The sequence below is a fragment of the Carlito syrichta genome, unplaced genomic scaffold (assembly GCF_000164805.1).
Source record: "Carlito syrichta isolate Samal-C Ts95f unplaced genomic scaffold, Tarsius_syrichta-2.0.1 Scaffold302587, whole genome shotgun sequence".
Taxonomy (NCBI): Eukaryota; Metazoa; Chordata; class Mammalia; order Primates; family Tarsiidae; genus Carlito; species Carlito syrichta.
Genome location: NW_007246683.1, coordinates 179,533 through 193,648, shown reverse-complemented (window position 1 = coordinate 193,648; position 14,116 = coordinate 179,533). Strand labels below are relative to the sequence as shown.

Below are 14,116 nucleotides of genomic sequence, written 5' to 3'. Positions count from 1 at the left end.
CTCCAACTCAAAAAAAAAAAAAAAAGAGTATGAAGTTCCTACTGGAGAAAGACCTTGGTCCCTCATCTGTGTGCCCCTCTCAATGGCTGGACCTCGGATGGCAGGGGCACATGCCACCTTCTTTACCCATGAGTGCTCAGCAGGCACTGGTCATGAAGTTCATGCCTTGGGTGATACCCATGGCTCAGTGACAGACACAGCCCCCCGCGACCTTCCACACAGCACCCAAGACAACACGACCAAGGCATTAGCAAAACCACTGATAAGACTGGACACATACAATTTCCTCCAGAGTTCTTCAAGGGATATTTTTAAGGAACAGATTTATACAACTTTAAGAAACAGGCAGAGCATTTTCTGAGGCTGCAATCAAACCTGGTTATTTTGGGAGTGGTGGAGGAAACCTGTCTCTAAGCCACGGAGCCTTGAGAAATGCCAGTCCCCTGACTCACGGCTATTCGTGAGCATTTCCCCTGGCTCGGCAGGTTGGCAGCCCCGTAGCAGAATAAGCAAACATGCGCGGAAACCCAAGTCCCTGCCTCATTAAGGGCCCATCACACACCCAGAGCGTGGAAGTTGCTATGATGTGGCCTCTGGCCAGGTTCCAGGCCCTAATGGGCCACCCGGAGTCCTAACCAGGCCCAGGGGCAGGACCCTCTGTCTGGAACAGATTATCCTAATGGAGTTTTGGGGCACATCCACTGCTGTTGAGCACCGTAGGCACAACGTGGCAGCACTTAACAGCACTCAAGATGAGGACGAGAGAGGGAGTTAGGGTTGTCAGAGGGTGTTTCCAAAGTGATGTCTGTGCAGGGGGCCTGCTGTGGTCCTGAGGTCTGTGGATGGTTCACATAGTGCTTCCACCTGGCTAAAAGCAGGTAGAAAAATATGGGGAAAGAAAGGAGAGGCTTCAGAGCTGGGAGAGGAGCCTCAGAACCTCCTCGCTCAGTCTGCTCATTGTGCACAAGGAAGCCAGGCTCCAAGGGGGCAGAGGCACTGCTGGGGTCACCCCGATGCCGGCCCAGGGCCAGTCAGGCACCGGGAAGACCATGGAATGGAAGGAAGGGAAGCAGAGAAGAGATAGGCAGAATTCCATTCACATGACCAGCATCACCGTCTGAATCAGAAAGGGTCAGACAACAAAGCCATCACTAGGTCAATACTGCCGACTGAAAAGAAAGTCATATGATCAACAGAGACAATGTTACTCATGAAACACAGACAGGAAACCGTGGGGGAGCGGTGAATGGAGCAAACCTGGAGTCAGGATGTCTGGATTCAAACCCTGAGCCCGCCACCCCTAGTTTTGTGATCCTGGGCAGGTCACTCAAACCTGCTGGGCTCAGTTTCCCCATTTCTGAGATGAGGAGAACTCATAGGTTTGTGATGGTAAATAATCAAGTAAGTAGATGGAAAGTTCTCAGAATCATGCTTGCCATAGCCTAAGAGCTCAATAAACATGATGATCACATCATCGTCATCATCATCTTCTACAACCTAAAAGTAAACAGATTTTCAGCCAGCTAAAGTGGGCCAAGAGGGGAAGGGGTTCTGATCACCTGTATTTTATGGTTAACTGAGTGTGAATTTGTTTATCTGGCCTGCAACCAAATGTACAGGTTGACCCCTCTACTAGGTATTTTTAAAACTAAAAGATTTATTCATTTCAAGTATTTTACCTAGTAACCAGGTAGGTCTCAGTGCTAAGACATTTTTGTAAGTCTTCAAAACAAATTGTACTTCTGTAAGATCTTGAGAAAACTTTAAGAAATGTTTTCTTTTAAACAGACACATGAAAAGGTACAGGTGGCCAAAAAATAATGGAGTAACCAGAAATAGCATTAGAATGATGAGGTTATACACATTAGAAGTCATCTATACAGCCACATTAGTCGCTGAAATCTAGACTAGAGACCAGATCCTATTTTCCTCAGTGAAAACACTCTTCTTCTGCCCACTGGGATCAGAAAGCAGCTGCGGAAAGTTTCCCATGCCCTCCCCTGCACAGACACACAAAGAACATTTTTGGATATTGTTGTTTCTAACCTAACCTATTAAAAGGACTCATGCCTTAAAGACCCTAGGCAGGAAATAGGTTTCTGTTACATGTTCGTATCTGGCAAGGTAAGACTTTCTTCAGGATTTTTCTTCTGGAAAATCATTTTGGCCCTGCTTTCCTTTTTTTTCTTTTTATTTATGCAGGTGAAATTTAGAATAATTGTTACATCCTTCATCCCCAAAACATAAAAAAACAAAGCTTCTTTTTGAACTCTTTTTGACAGGGACTGCATTGTGCATCTTCCAGACCAAAAACCCAGGACAGGCCTGTCACACACACTGTCTTCTCATCCTGCGGTTTTATGGTTTCTGCACTTAGTTTATTCCCAGGTATCCTTGCATTTGTTGCTTTAATTTTGAATCTCTTTTTTCCATTATGTTTTCTAATAGCTTATTGCTGATGACTGGGCTCCCTTTGAGTGTGTGTGGGGTGGGGGGGCTATTTATTTTCTGTGTTTCTACAATGTCTCCATCTACAGCACCTGACCAGATCTCCCCATCAGCAGGAAGAGGGTCTAGACACTGCTGAGTCTGGATACTGCTACCATCATCACTTCAGACATCAACTTTTCTCATAAATGCCTGCTTTGCGGAGAGGGCTCTGTGCTGGATGGTCCAGCCAGCAGCAAGTGATGAGCCCCACACTTCTCATCCATTCTACCAAGGAACCTCAGGCCCTCAGACCCCTTCCTCCCTCCCCACACCAGTCAGGCTCTGCTGAGGCTGCCACGGCCGCGTCCATCAGGTCCTCATCACCTGGACTCCAGCGACTGAAGGAAACCCCTGAAACCTCCCTGCAGCCATCCACAGACATTCCCTTGACCCCAGCACCCCAGGCCCTCCTGCAATCCTCTGCCCGCAGCTGCCTCCCGATCGTGGCACTGGTCCTGGACTGTCCCCACCTGCCACAGAAAGCCCCACAGCAGCTACCTGGCATTCGGGGCCCTGTAATCTGCCTCCTTCCAGGCCCCTGCTCACTCAATCTGCATTCTCCTCCCTCCACGTGTTTTCTTATCCACACTTGCCCCCTTCCCCTGAGCTTCTTCCGCATTCCCTTCTGCCATTCCAATTCCCCAACTCCCCTGCCACCCAGCAGGCCCAGTTCACACCACATCCTCTGAACACCTCACTACTCAGCCCGGAGTTCTCCAGCCCACCTCTGAGCGACCTTTACCTGACCCTGTTAGGAGACATGAGCCATCTGCAGTATCTCCTCAAAAGACACACTCTGTTATTTTACCATCTTGTTGGCCATGTGACCCAAACACCCCATGTCTCTCCTCCCATGCTGTCCCCTCCCTTCCACCTCCCCCTCTCCCATGAGTCTGCTCAAATATTCTCCTTCTTTCAAGAACCTCCTCAGCCTCACCTCCCTCTTGAAGCCTTCTCTGATTCTCATAACCCCCTTATGGTCCCCAGGAGCCATGTGCTGGAGCATCTTTTGTGACATTTCTTGTTTCCTCCTATGAAGAGGCTCCCTGGGGCCACAGACCTTGTCTATAGCCTGCGTTCCTCACCACATCTTTGCAGTCTCCTGCTTACAATACACTCAAGGCCTCACCAGTGTGGCTCTTGTCCATCCATGATACATGTGGCCCTCCATGGCAGGCCCCCAATACCGAGCTGCCCAGGGACACTCAAATGCTTGGCATTGTCACAAATGCCACACTAGTTCAGTCCTCAGGTCTTCACCCAGGCTGTTCCTTCTGGTCCGTTCCACATGGTCATTTCCTGGTTTCCCTTCCCATGAGAACCAAGCACTGCCCCTTCCAGAAAGCATCCCTGCATCCCTTTTTGGCTTCCCACTCCACCTAGCACTGCATCATCCTATGACTGAGGACAGGGACCGGGTCTTCACCACCTTCTTCCCACAGCATCCCGGAACATCCAGCACTTTCTATATAACTCCACAGTGGTCAGCAGGGCTAGATGGAGGAAAATCCCTGGCTTAAGGCCTGAGCTTAAAAATCTCATGTGCAGACCTCAAGCTCTACTTACTAGCTGTGTGACCTTTTTAGTAACCTCCTTAAACCTGGGTTTCATCACATGAAAATATGCCTCAGAGTTATAAAAACTAAAGATACTGTCTACCAAGCACTTAGCACATGCTAGGTACTAAGCAGAAGACAGCTGTCATAAATTGTTATCCATTATGGTCAGGGGCATAGGCAGCTACTTTGGATTGTATCAAAAATAAGACAGATGATGACATAGTAGTGGACAGGTAGATAGTCATGAGATAAAGCACATTTAGTCAAATGCACACTGGAGAACCTAGATGGTGACACGGGAAGGTTCACGATTCTTTCAGCTTCTCTTATGTTTGAAAATGTTCATAACAGAACCTTGGGAAGAGCTACACAGACTGTTCATTTTGACAGGATTCTGCAAAATAAGATTTAAAAGAATGAGTCATGTTGCTCATCTGGGGCATTCAGAGCATCAAGTTCTGTCCAATCCGAGTCATTACCTTTAAATTCTATCCAATCCAAGTCACCATCTTATTAATCCTGTGACAGCACAGGATTCTGTGACCTCAGGCAGGTCCAGTCTAACCATGGGGGGATGGCCACATGTAACTGCACACAGATGAGACTGACATGTGGGGCTGATGTAAGCCTGTGTAAGGTTCGACTTCTTCCTCTCTCCTGCTGCATCAATTCAGCCTTAGTTCAGTTCTCCAGGCTGCTGTGAGACAGGATTAGCACGTTCAGTGCACCTGGGCCACTCTGCAAACAGTAGTGTGCACATGACTCACCTAAGATCTCACGTCAAAGCCAAGGTTGATCCAGTAGGTCCAGGGTTGGGCCCGAGATTCTGCATTTCCAACGTTTGCAACACTTGGTGGTGTGGACCCTACAGTGTGGGTCACTCTGTGAGCACTGAGGCCCTGGACCATGGTTCTCTACCCTGGCCATACCTGACAATTATCTGGGGAGGTTTAAAAGCAAGTCCCAAAGCACTAATCTAATCAGAATCTCCAGGGCTGGAAGACGAGCAACTCCCTTTAACCCTCTCAGGCAGGTGTAATCAGCTAGCACTCCAGGAGGGACCTTGTGATCACACAGCAAGCTATGAGCATCTCCAGCACCACACAGCTACACTGGGGACAAAAGACTTAAGTGAGTACCACCTGGTGCCACCCTGCAGGCAGGGCACATCTCCTTTCGGTATCCATAGCCCCAAGCCCAGCCCCAAGGCTCACCACCATGTGCAAAGCAGGAGGAAAGGTGGGTACAGTTCTGCCTGTCTTCTGGTGATCCATGGTCTCATTCTCGCCCTCACCTGCTAGGCCAGGTGCCAGCATCCTCCCTGGGCACAAACTGGCTGGCAGTAAGGTCTGTTGCAAACCTCCAGTCTTGGACTCTTTGAGGTTTGCTTTGTTTTAATTTTATTCTCTTATGTTTATTTCCTTAAATAATATATTTATTTATAAATTGCAAGTCTGTATTTGTAAACTATAAATATACAGTTATTTTATGATTACCCTAAGATTTCACCTTCCCTATGAAGGTTAGCAGGAAGGGCCAAATATCTGGGCTGGGAACTGTTCAGGACACTTAAGAGTCAGCCTCAGGGACAGTGGACAAATTCCAGCAAAATGTACTTTAAGCTTTAAAGAGCCATGGTCCCTTCCCTTCCATGTGAGATGTGAAACCCGTGTGAGATGTAAGCAGTCTTGGGGACAATGGCCACCACCAGCAGTTAAGGTTTCTAAAGATCAAATGGGTACTTTAGTGAAAAAATAAGGATCAGAAGAGTCAAAGTGCACTCACATGAATATGGATTTACACACCTGTCCTTGGAATTTGAGCAGCCACACAGACTACTGAAAAAGAGTCACCTCAGGGATGACAGGCGCTTACTTTCAAGACATGCATTGCTGATTAAAAGATGTTATTAGGTTTTTGCCTTACACCAAAAAATGAGTCATATTCCACTGTCTGTATGTCTTGGTTTATGGGCATCTCCCAGACTAGGCCGGAGTGCCGGAAGGTGGGGCATGCGGCAATTGCAACCACCAAGGCCGGCGATCCGCAGCTTCGCAGGGTTGCTTGTGTTCCCCGTCCACACTGGGACAGCAGAAAGAGGCATAGTGAAATCAATCACTTGCTCCCCTACAAGCACTGATGGCTCCTAAGTTCCTAGGAGATAGCCAAGTCAATCCATAATTGGCTTAAGGAAATGCCAGCAACCGACAGAAGCAATAAGCCCTGTCCCTGCTGACAGAGAGACTGCTGACAGGGAGCAAGGATATGCACGATCAATTGCCCTTGGCAGGGCTCAGCAGGTGGGGTGTGAAGACCCTTCCAAAAAGATAGGCCCTGGACACTCACACAAGATGCCACATCTGCACTCTGCCTTTTCAGGATGGAGAACAGGGGCAGGACAAAGCCGGGGGAAAAAAAAGGGTCACAATCCCAGAGAGACAAAGCACACAATAAAAGTCTCTCAATTCCAACTCAGAGAACTATGATAAAAAGGAAACAGAAAACTCCAACTGCCTCTGCAGGGAAAAGACTCATCTGACATCAGGTGTTACCTACCACGGACACAGAAGTCGGTTTTCCAGGCCTGCCTGCATGGGCAATAGAACAGTGCCTGATTTGGGGTGACTCCCACCACCCCAGTCTTGGTCCATGTGACTCGCAAGTGGCTGACCATCCCCCCCCACCACCACTACCCTCCAGCTCTAGAGCATTCCATCCCTTTGGCCAGGGATGGAACTCAGGGACATGGCAATGAGCCAACAGAACCAGAGAGCTGGGCCCAGGACTTTGCTGGAATTGCAGGATGAAGCCCCCTATTCTGACTGAGGGATGAGGCTGAGTGGCACTAACCCTAGAGCTACTCGGGGGACCCATTCAGCCATAGGGTGGGAAGAACCCAGAAGAAAGAGACCAGAGAAGGCAGGGGCAGATTGCTGTCAACCTCATCCAGGTATCCAGGACTTTTTCAGGTATATAAATAATGCTTTTTTTTTTTTAACTTAAGCCAGTCTAGGAAGAACCTGACACTTACAAATGAAAAATCCCGATGAATGCTTTCTTCTCCCAGATGATGACTGTTTCCAAGGTTTCCTTATCAGTGAAGCTTAGATCATCTAACTCAGCATGTGTTTCCATACCTTACCAACTTAGTTTTGCAACTGAGAACCCCATGAGGTTTCCAAGGAGAATGCCAGGAATGGGCCTTGGGAAAGGCAGGCTGGTCAGGTCAGGACCTCCTCTCCCTGAGCCCTGAGTCCTCACCACCAGTACCCCCTGCAGAACTCAGCCACAGCCTGGCTCTCAGACAGGGGATTCAGAAAAGCCCCCACTGGCTTGGCCCCAGGACCATCCTTTGATTCACCTCTCAATTCAGCTATGATGCCTCCAAGAGCTGCCATGCCCCAGGGCAGGCCTCGCCCCTTAGCAGTCTCCCGGGCCCAGGCCAGGTACCTGTGCCCTCTTCCCTGATGGTAACAAGGGCTGTGACAAGTCCTGCTGATGCAAGTCTCCCAGACGATACAGATAGGTCAGTCTGAGGCTGCAATGTGGACTACAAACACACACCAGCCAAAACCCCTGTCTTGCATTGGACATCAAACCAACCTGAGCCACGCTGATATTCTTAGAGCAAAAAATCCTGCTCAGAAGGTGGCAGAGGCAGCCCATGAGGAGCACTGAGCCAGGCCTGGGCTCCATCCCCCTGCCCCTCACTGGGGAGTCGGTCTTCTCCACATCTTCGCCAGGCTGAACCCCCCACTGTTAAGATGATACCACTGGACCATGGCATTGACCACAAGCCCTGCACTTTTGCCAAGGCAGTTTCCCAAGCTCACACATACCCTCCGACAATGTAGGCTCACACCAGGCCTGGGAAGGAAGCAGCACTGTACCCTTTTCACGTGGTTTGAAGGGTAAGGCACAGGTCTGGAGCCAGACCTGGCTGGCTCGGCCTCTCACTAACCCACAACCCTGACTCCAGGCCTCTCTCTCTCACCTGTAAAGGAGTAGTGCCCACCTCAGAGAATGACTGGGAGCAGAGAACAGCTGCAAAGCATGTAGCACCACATCTGGCAGGCAGTAAGAGCTCCATCATGTTGGCTACTGTTATCATTCCTGCAAATGGCCAAACTTCATCTCTAAAGTTCCTTCCATCCTAAGACTCTGAGATCTAGGCCCCACTATGGCATGCGAGCTGCCAGGAATGGGGGCACTAACTCAACCAAAGATCTATTTGCACCTGGGGGAAAGGAGGGGTGATGCCAAGGTGGGGGAACACTGCCTTGCTGGCCTGCAGGCCATGCCCGGGGGGACCAAACTGCACTCCCTGTCCTGCCCAGCATCCAGCCTCTTTGAGGGCTTTGTGACCTTTTCATCTGGGTTGGTTACACTGAATTCAAGTCAACATCATGATAAACAAAGCCAGTTGCCCTGGAGTGCCATGCTAACTTCTTGGCAGAAACATAGTTCTTCAAGGCCAAAGCCATGCAGGGTGGCGTCAAAGCCCCAGGATTTGAAGTAACAGTACAAAGGCAGATAGACTCAAACTTCCCGGGTGCGAATCCTGGCCCTCCACTTTCCAGCTCCGTAACTTCTCTGAGCAAAGCGTGTTCAACTGTAAATGGTTCTAGTTCTTGGAGTCCAATGTGCTGACACATGTAAAGCTCTTAAACGGTGCCTGGACAAATAACAGGGTACAGGGTTTAGCGAGTTCCATCACCGGGGGATACCTGCTCAGTGACTGAAGCGAGCCCCACTCTTCTTCCTCTTTTTGACCCTGGACTCTTTGCCTGGCCATGCTGAGTGCTGCTCTGTGCTCATCACAAAGTCACAGCGACCCCACAGAGGCTACGGCGATGCTCCATTCCTAGCACTGTCCAGGCCCACTCAGCACAGCACCCTTACCGGTAGGTCGCCACTTCCAGGCTGAGGCCGGTCTTTGCCTGCAGGAGCTCCTGATAGTCCCGCAGCCTGTCAGTCATGGCCAAGGTGAGCGTCGCCTTCTCATTCTCCAGGCAGTCAATCACTCTCTAAAGAGAACAGAGGGGCTTTTAGATCAGACTGGGTCAAACTGAAGGTAGCACAATTCAGGGCATAAAAAGGGATGAAAAGCCCCTAGGTTTAATAAACATGCAGTCATTTACAAGGGTGGTCTCAAATACTGATAGGTATCTCTGTTCAGACTCTCTGAAAATAAGCTAAGTCTAGAAATCAGGAGTTTTACAATACTGGGAACAGAAGTCACTCAGATTTAACTAGGCTATCCCCCCAAAATTGTGATTTTCCCAATAATGAGCAGGTCAACTGATACAGAGTTCTTTGTTTCACCTAGAGAAGTTACTTTAAGATCATCTGGGGAGAAATACATTCAGGGCATAAATGACAAAAATTCCAACCCAGACATAATTATTCTTTTTGGACTATATTTGCATAGCATAGCTAATAAGCGCTCCCTGGGCACCTGTCCACAGCACCCTCAGGCCCTTCCATGGCTCCACTCTCCCCTGGGTAGCAACTTCTGGCCTGCCTCTCTTCCCTGGTGGGAGATAGTCCAGCCTTCCACATCCTGGCCCCTGGACCCTACACAGATAACACACCATTGCTGAATTGAATTTAAAATGAAACGATCAAGCTAATATGACCCTCCTTGCCATGGACCATTTTAACAATACCTTTTAATTAATAAACACAAAGGCTTCATCTGTACTATCTTACAATTTTGTGTTTTCTTCCTAGTTGTTAGTTACTCCAGGGAATAATTATCCAAGCAAATATTAAACATTGAAATAAGTCCATATACTTTTAGCTTCTGGTTTGTAATTGGAAGTAGTATTATTTCCGAACATAATTAACTAAGCTACACCTATAAACATTTATCTTTGTAGAACTCAAAGACTAAGACTTTTGGGAGAAGGAATATATTTTCAGCTGCAGAATCCTTCACCAAAGGCACCTAGCAAGATGTTGTCAATAAATATGTGATGTCTGTGAAGCCAAGGAACAAACTTAACTAAGATCTCACCCTGAATTTGTCATTTTTAGAAATACATGTTCAGCACGTAGTCCTGCTTCCCAAAGCAGTTGTATTTCTATGCCAGTGATTGTTGCTATGCTCTTTTTGTATATAAAGGGCTACAAAAACAAAAGTCACTCAGCTTTTAATGCAAAGAAGTAAATTTAAAAATCACTGGCTAATGTCCTAGGGTGAATATATGTGAACATGCCCCAGAGCTGGCATTATCAACAGATAAAGAGACCAAAGCAGAGCATTTGCTGGTCTTAAGTGACAGAGTTGTCAGAATTTAGCCACGACAGTCACACATCTATAGTTAAGTCTTAGTGTTGAAATCTTATGTTCCCTTTTTTAGAGGGAATATAAATTCAGGTACAAGGTTATAATATAAAATGGGTGTGTGTGTGTGTGTGTGTGTGTGTGTGTGTGTGTGTGTGTGTGTGTGTGTGTGTCTTTCTACTGAGATTTGACATAAATACGAAAAATTGAGAATTGAAGATAATTTATCTTTTTTTTTTTTTTTTTTGAGTTGCAGTCTCACTCCATTGCCCAGGCTGGAATGCAGTGGCACGCTCATGGTCCACCCCAGCGTCGACCTGCTGGGCTCTGGGGATCCTTCCGCCTCACTCTTCCAAGTAGCTGAAACTACATGCACACACTACCATGTCCGGCAAATTTTTGATTGATTGTAGAGACAAGGTCTTGCCAAGTTGCCCGAGCTGGTCTTAAACCCACAGGCTCAGCAATTCACTCATCTCAGTCTCCCAAAGTACTGGGATTACAGGCTGAGCCACCAAGCCCAGCCCAATAATTTATCCTTAAAAAAAAAAAAAGTTCAAGTGTCATTTAAACTGCTTAGAAAAAAATATCAGATGAGTTCAATTCTCCAACCAAAAACTTCCTGGGCAGGTCAAGATTGCCAGTCATGTCAAGGGATATGCAAGAAGAGCCTCCCTCCTCCCAGAGGACACAGAATCGTGCTGCACCCCAAAAATATAAAGAGGAAAACCAAACTGTGTTTAAGTTGGAATAAGCATAGTTCCAACCACATTTCTATGTGAGTCACCTCCTCCTAAACTGTCAAAGGAAAATAAGTTGACTTTTGGAAGCAGGAACATAAGACTTATTGGTTCCCACCAGTTTCTGCAGAAATCATAACCAATCCTATTGTTGAATAAAGTATCAGACTTGGGCTGTACCTTGCCAGAAGCTCTCAAGCTATGGGCCGGGACAGAGGCACTGGCGCACCAGACACAGGATGCTAATTCTAACCCAAGAAGAGCAGCTTCACTTGATGCTGCAAATGCGTGGTAAAGAGGTCACCTTTTTGCTGCTATTTAAAGAGCTTTCGGATGGCATCACAACTAATGATGAAATCGAGCTCTACACCAGGGAAAGCATGCTGCTCTTAGTGTCAAAACAATTCACTTTCTCTTAGCCAAACTTGACCTACCCCGTGTGGAGCGAGTCACACAGTCAGTACAGGACAAGCTCGCCAACACCTCAGTCTCTTAGAATCTAGGTAGCAATTGAGGGGAATTAAATATTGCGATAACTTCACTTAGATTGAAAAATGAAATGTGTTAGTAGTGGTAAGCATGGACTGGATGCTAATCAATAATTTATAGCTCAAACCCACCCAGCACCCCGAACTTGAGTCATATTTTACAATCCCTGGAGGGTATCTAAGCAACATCTCACACTGAACACGTGTGAACTGAATCTGTGTCTCCCAACCAGTCCTGCCCTCCTGTCCCAACCCCCTACAGCAAAGAGCACCCTCTCCTTCCAGTTGCTTGGGTCATGAGCCCTGGGGTCACCTTTGATTTCTCTCCCCCTCTCTCTCCCATCACATCCAAACCCACCATGTCAAACCCTACTGGCTTCAACTTGAAAGCGGATCCCCTGCTCAGACTCCTGGTCCTAGCCTCCAGCACTTCCCATCTGGATTACTGCAATAATCCCTTGACAAGGTCTTCCTGCTCCCATTCTGACTCAGTCTATTTCCAGCACAGCAGCAAGACACAGTCCACTAAGACACAGCCAGGTCCCAACTCCCTTCTGCCCAGAACCCTCCCGTGGCTTCCCAAGGTGCTCCAAGTAAAAGCCCAAGTCCTATAGCGGCCACTCTCCCCTCGCTCACTGTGTCACAGACACACTGGCAGCCTGGCTGGGACATCCTCTGCACACTGTGCACTGTTTCCACCTCAGGTCCTATGAGGTCAAGGAACTTTGCTTTGTCTGACATATTTCACCACTGTATCCCTAGCTGTGAAGAACCAAGCTTGGCACGTTAAGCACTCAGTAGTTGTTAGTTGAACGAATGAGCCGAGTGAATGCACACTGTGAGCTACTTTCAGTATCCCTGTATCTCAAGTGGGGAAACTGAGTTGCAGAAGGGTTAAGGAACTTAGTTTGTCCAAAGAGTGGGAGAGTCAGAAGTCAGACCCAGGCAGGACAGCTGCAGAGCACTGATCCTTAGCTAATCCCATCCCCCTTTCAAGCTAAAGCAAGTCTCCATTCAATCATGTTTGGGGGGTTTGGAAGCCTTTCCCAGTTGGCCCCAACATCTCAGTGTTCACAGGGTAAAGGTGGAATAAATCACAAGTGTCTTTAAGTTTCTTCCGAAGCCGCTTTCTGCAGAATGAAAGTGTTGCTCAGGCTGCAAGTGTTCTGTATCACACATAAAATGCTGGGAACTCTGATGCCAGTTCAGCAAACTTTTCTCAGACAAATCTGAGGCATGCGCCAGGCCAATGAACATCATCTCACATAGAGAGGGCATGTAGGCCACATGGGAAAGACTAGTTTTCCCAGAAATAGAGTCCTAGCAAGCATCTTCCTCTTGAGCTACATAAGGGGGCTGGAGGCAGGGAGAGGCTGGGCACAATGTGGGGATCACCTTCCACTGCATGCAGCTCCTGCTTCTAGGTGAAAAGGGGCATTAAACCACATGGAACACAAATAAGGAAAGAGACTTGATACTTAAGGTATTCTGACAACAGCCAGCTGAAAGAGTCTAAAAGCATTTCATGATTTTAAGTTAATAGGGCACCTCTGGGCTAGCCCTTAGGAACAATAATTGTCGTTATTCTACAAATGGAAAGAGAATACTAATTAGAGGTTTCTCTTTGATGGATAAAGAAGAGACCCAGTGGCTAGCTGCTCAGGCACTGGAGCCTGAGTTGGACCCTGGCTTAAACCAGATGACATCAATTTCATCATCTGTAAAATGCGGCTAATAATAGTACCCAAATCCTAAGATTGGTGTGAGGACTGAGAGTAAACGATTGTGAAGGGCTCAGTATCTGTGGTGCATGGCACATAAGAAGCAATTGTGTGCTGAAGGCTAATTCTTAGTAATGTAACATTTATTACACTATTAGTTAAACCAGCTTTTAGGATTTTTTTTTTTTTTTTTTTTTTGCATCCCCCACACCCCAGTGTGCTTCTATAGAACTTGAAAAAATTAGACTTTGGGTTAAATCATCAATACCTACTTTTAAACATAATTCCTAGCATTTTTATTGTTGGTATTGAATGTTTTGGAAAGCAGTTTGAAATACGGTTGGTTTAAGCTAGCTGGAAAAGATTAAGGATAGGGACAAGGTAGTAACTGGCAACGTTCAATATAATGAAACCTCCACAAATTGGAACTGAAAACACTCAGGTCCTCATCAACATACTCCTTGTTCTTTACTGTTAGGAGAAAAAAGCAAATGCCAACAAGAGGGAGGTATCACTGCACAGGAAGTTGAGAGCGGGGTCCTAGTTCTGGGGCACGTATGACCTCAGGAAAGGCGCTTCTGGGTGGGCCCTGAGGTCCCTGTGTCAGAGAAGGGCTGGGCGTTGACTCTAACTGCATTTCTAAGGCCTCACCTCTCCTCCAGTCACAGGAACTCTGCTTGCACCTGTCTCAAACTTGGGGTTCCATTGAGGATTTCATTAGGGAGCAAGGGTTTTGCTGCTGAAAAAGAACACAGAGCCAGAGCTTCCACGTCTGAAATGAGCCGAGCAAGCTGGGACTGTGAACAAATGGTGAGGATTTAGTTCACAC

At 47.4% G+C, this 14,116-nt stretch overlaps 1 protein-coding gene across 1 annotated transcript in view; it reads right to left on the bottom strand.

Moving 5' to 3' along the window:
• Positions 1 to 11,418, bottom strand: part of SYNM (synemin) — a 20,686-nt gene extending 9,268 nt beyond the window's left edge. Inside the window, exons 1-2 of the mRNA XM_021711793.1 lie at positions 11,383 to 11,418; positions 8,952 to 9,076 (exon numbers count right to left, since the gene is read on the bottom strand). Coding sequence (XP_021567468.1) covers positions 8,952 to 9,076; positions 11,383 to 11,418 — 161 coding nt within the window. The remainder of the gene's footprint in view (positions 1 to 8,951; positions 9,077 to 11,382) is intronic.
• Positions 11,419 to 14,116: the final 2,698 nt, after the last annotated feature.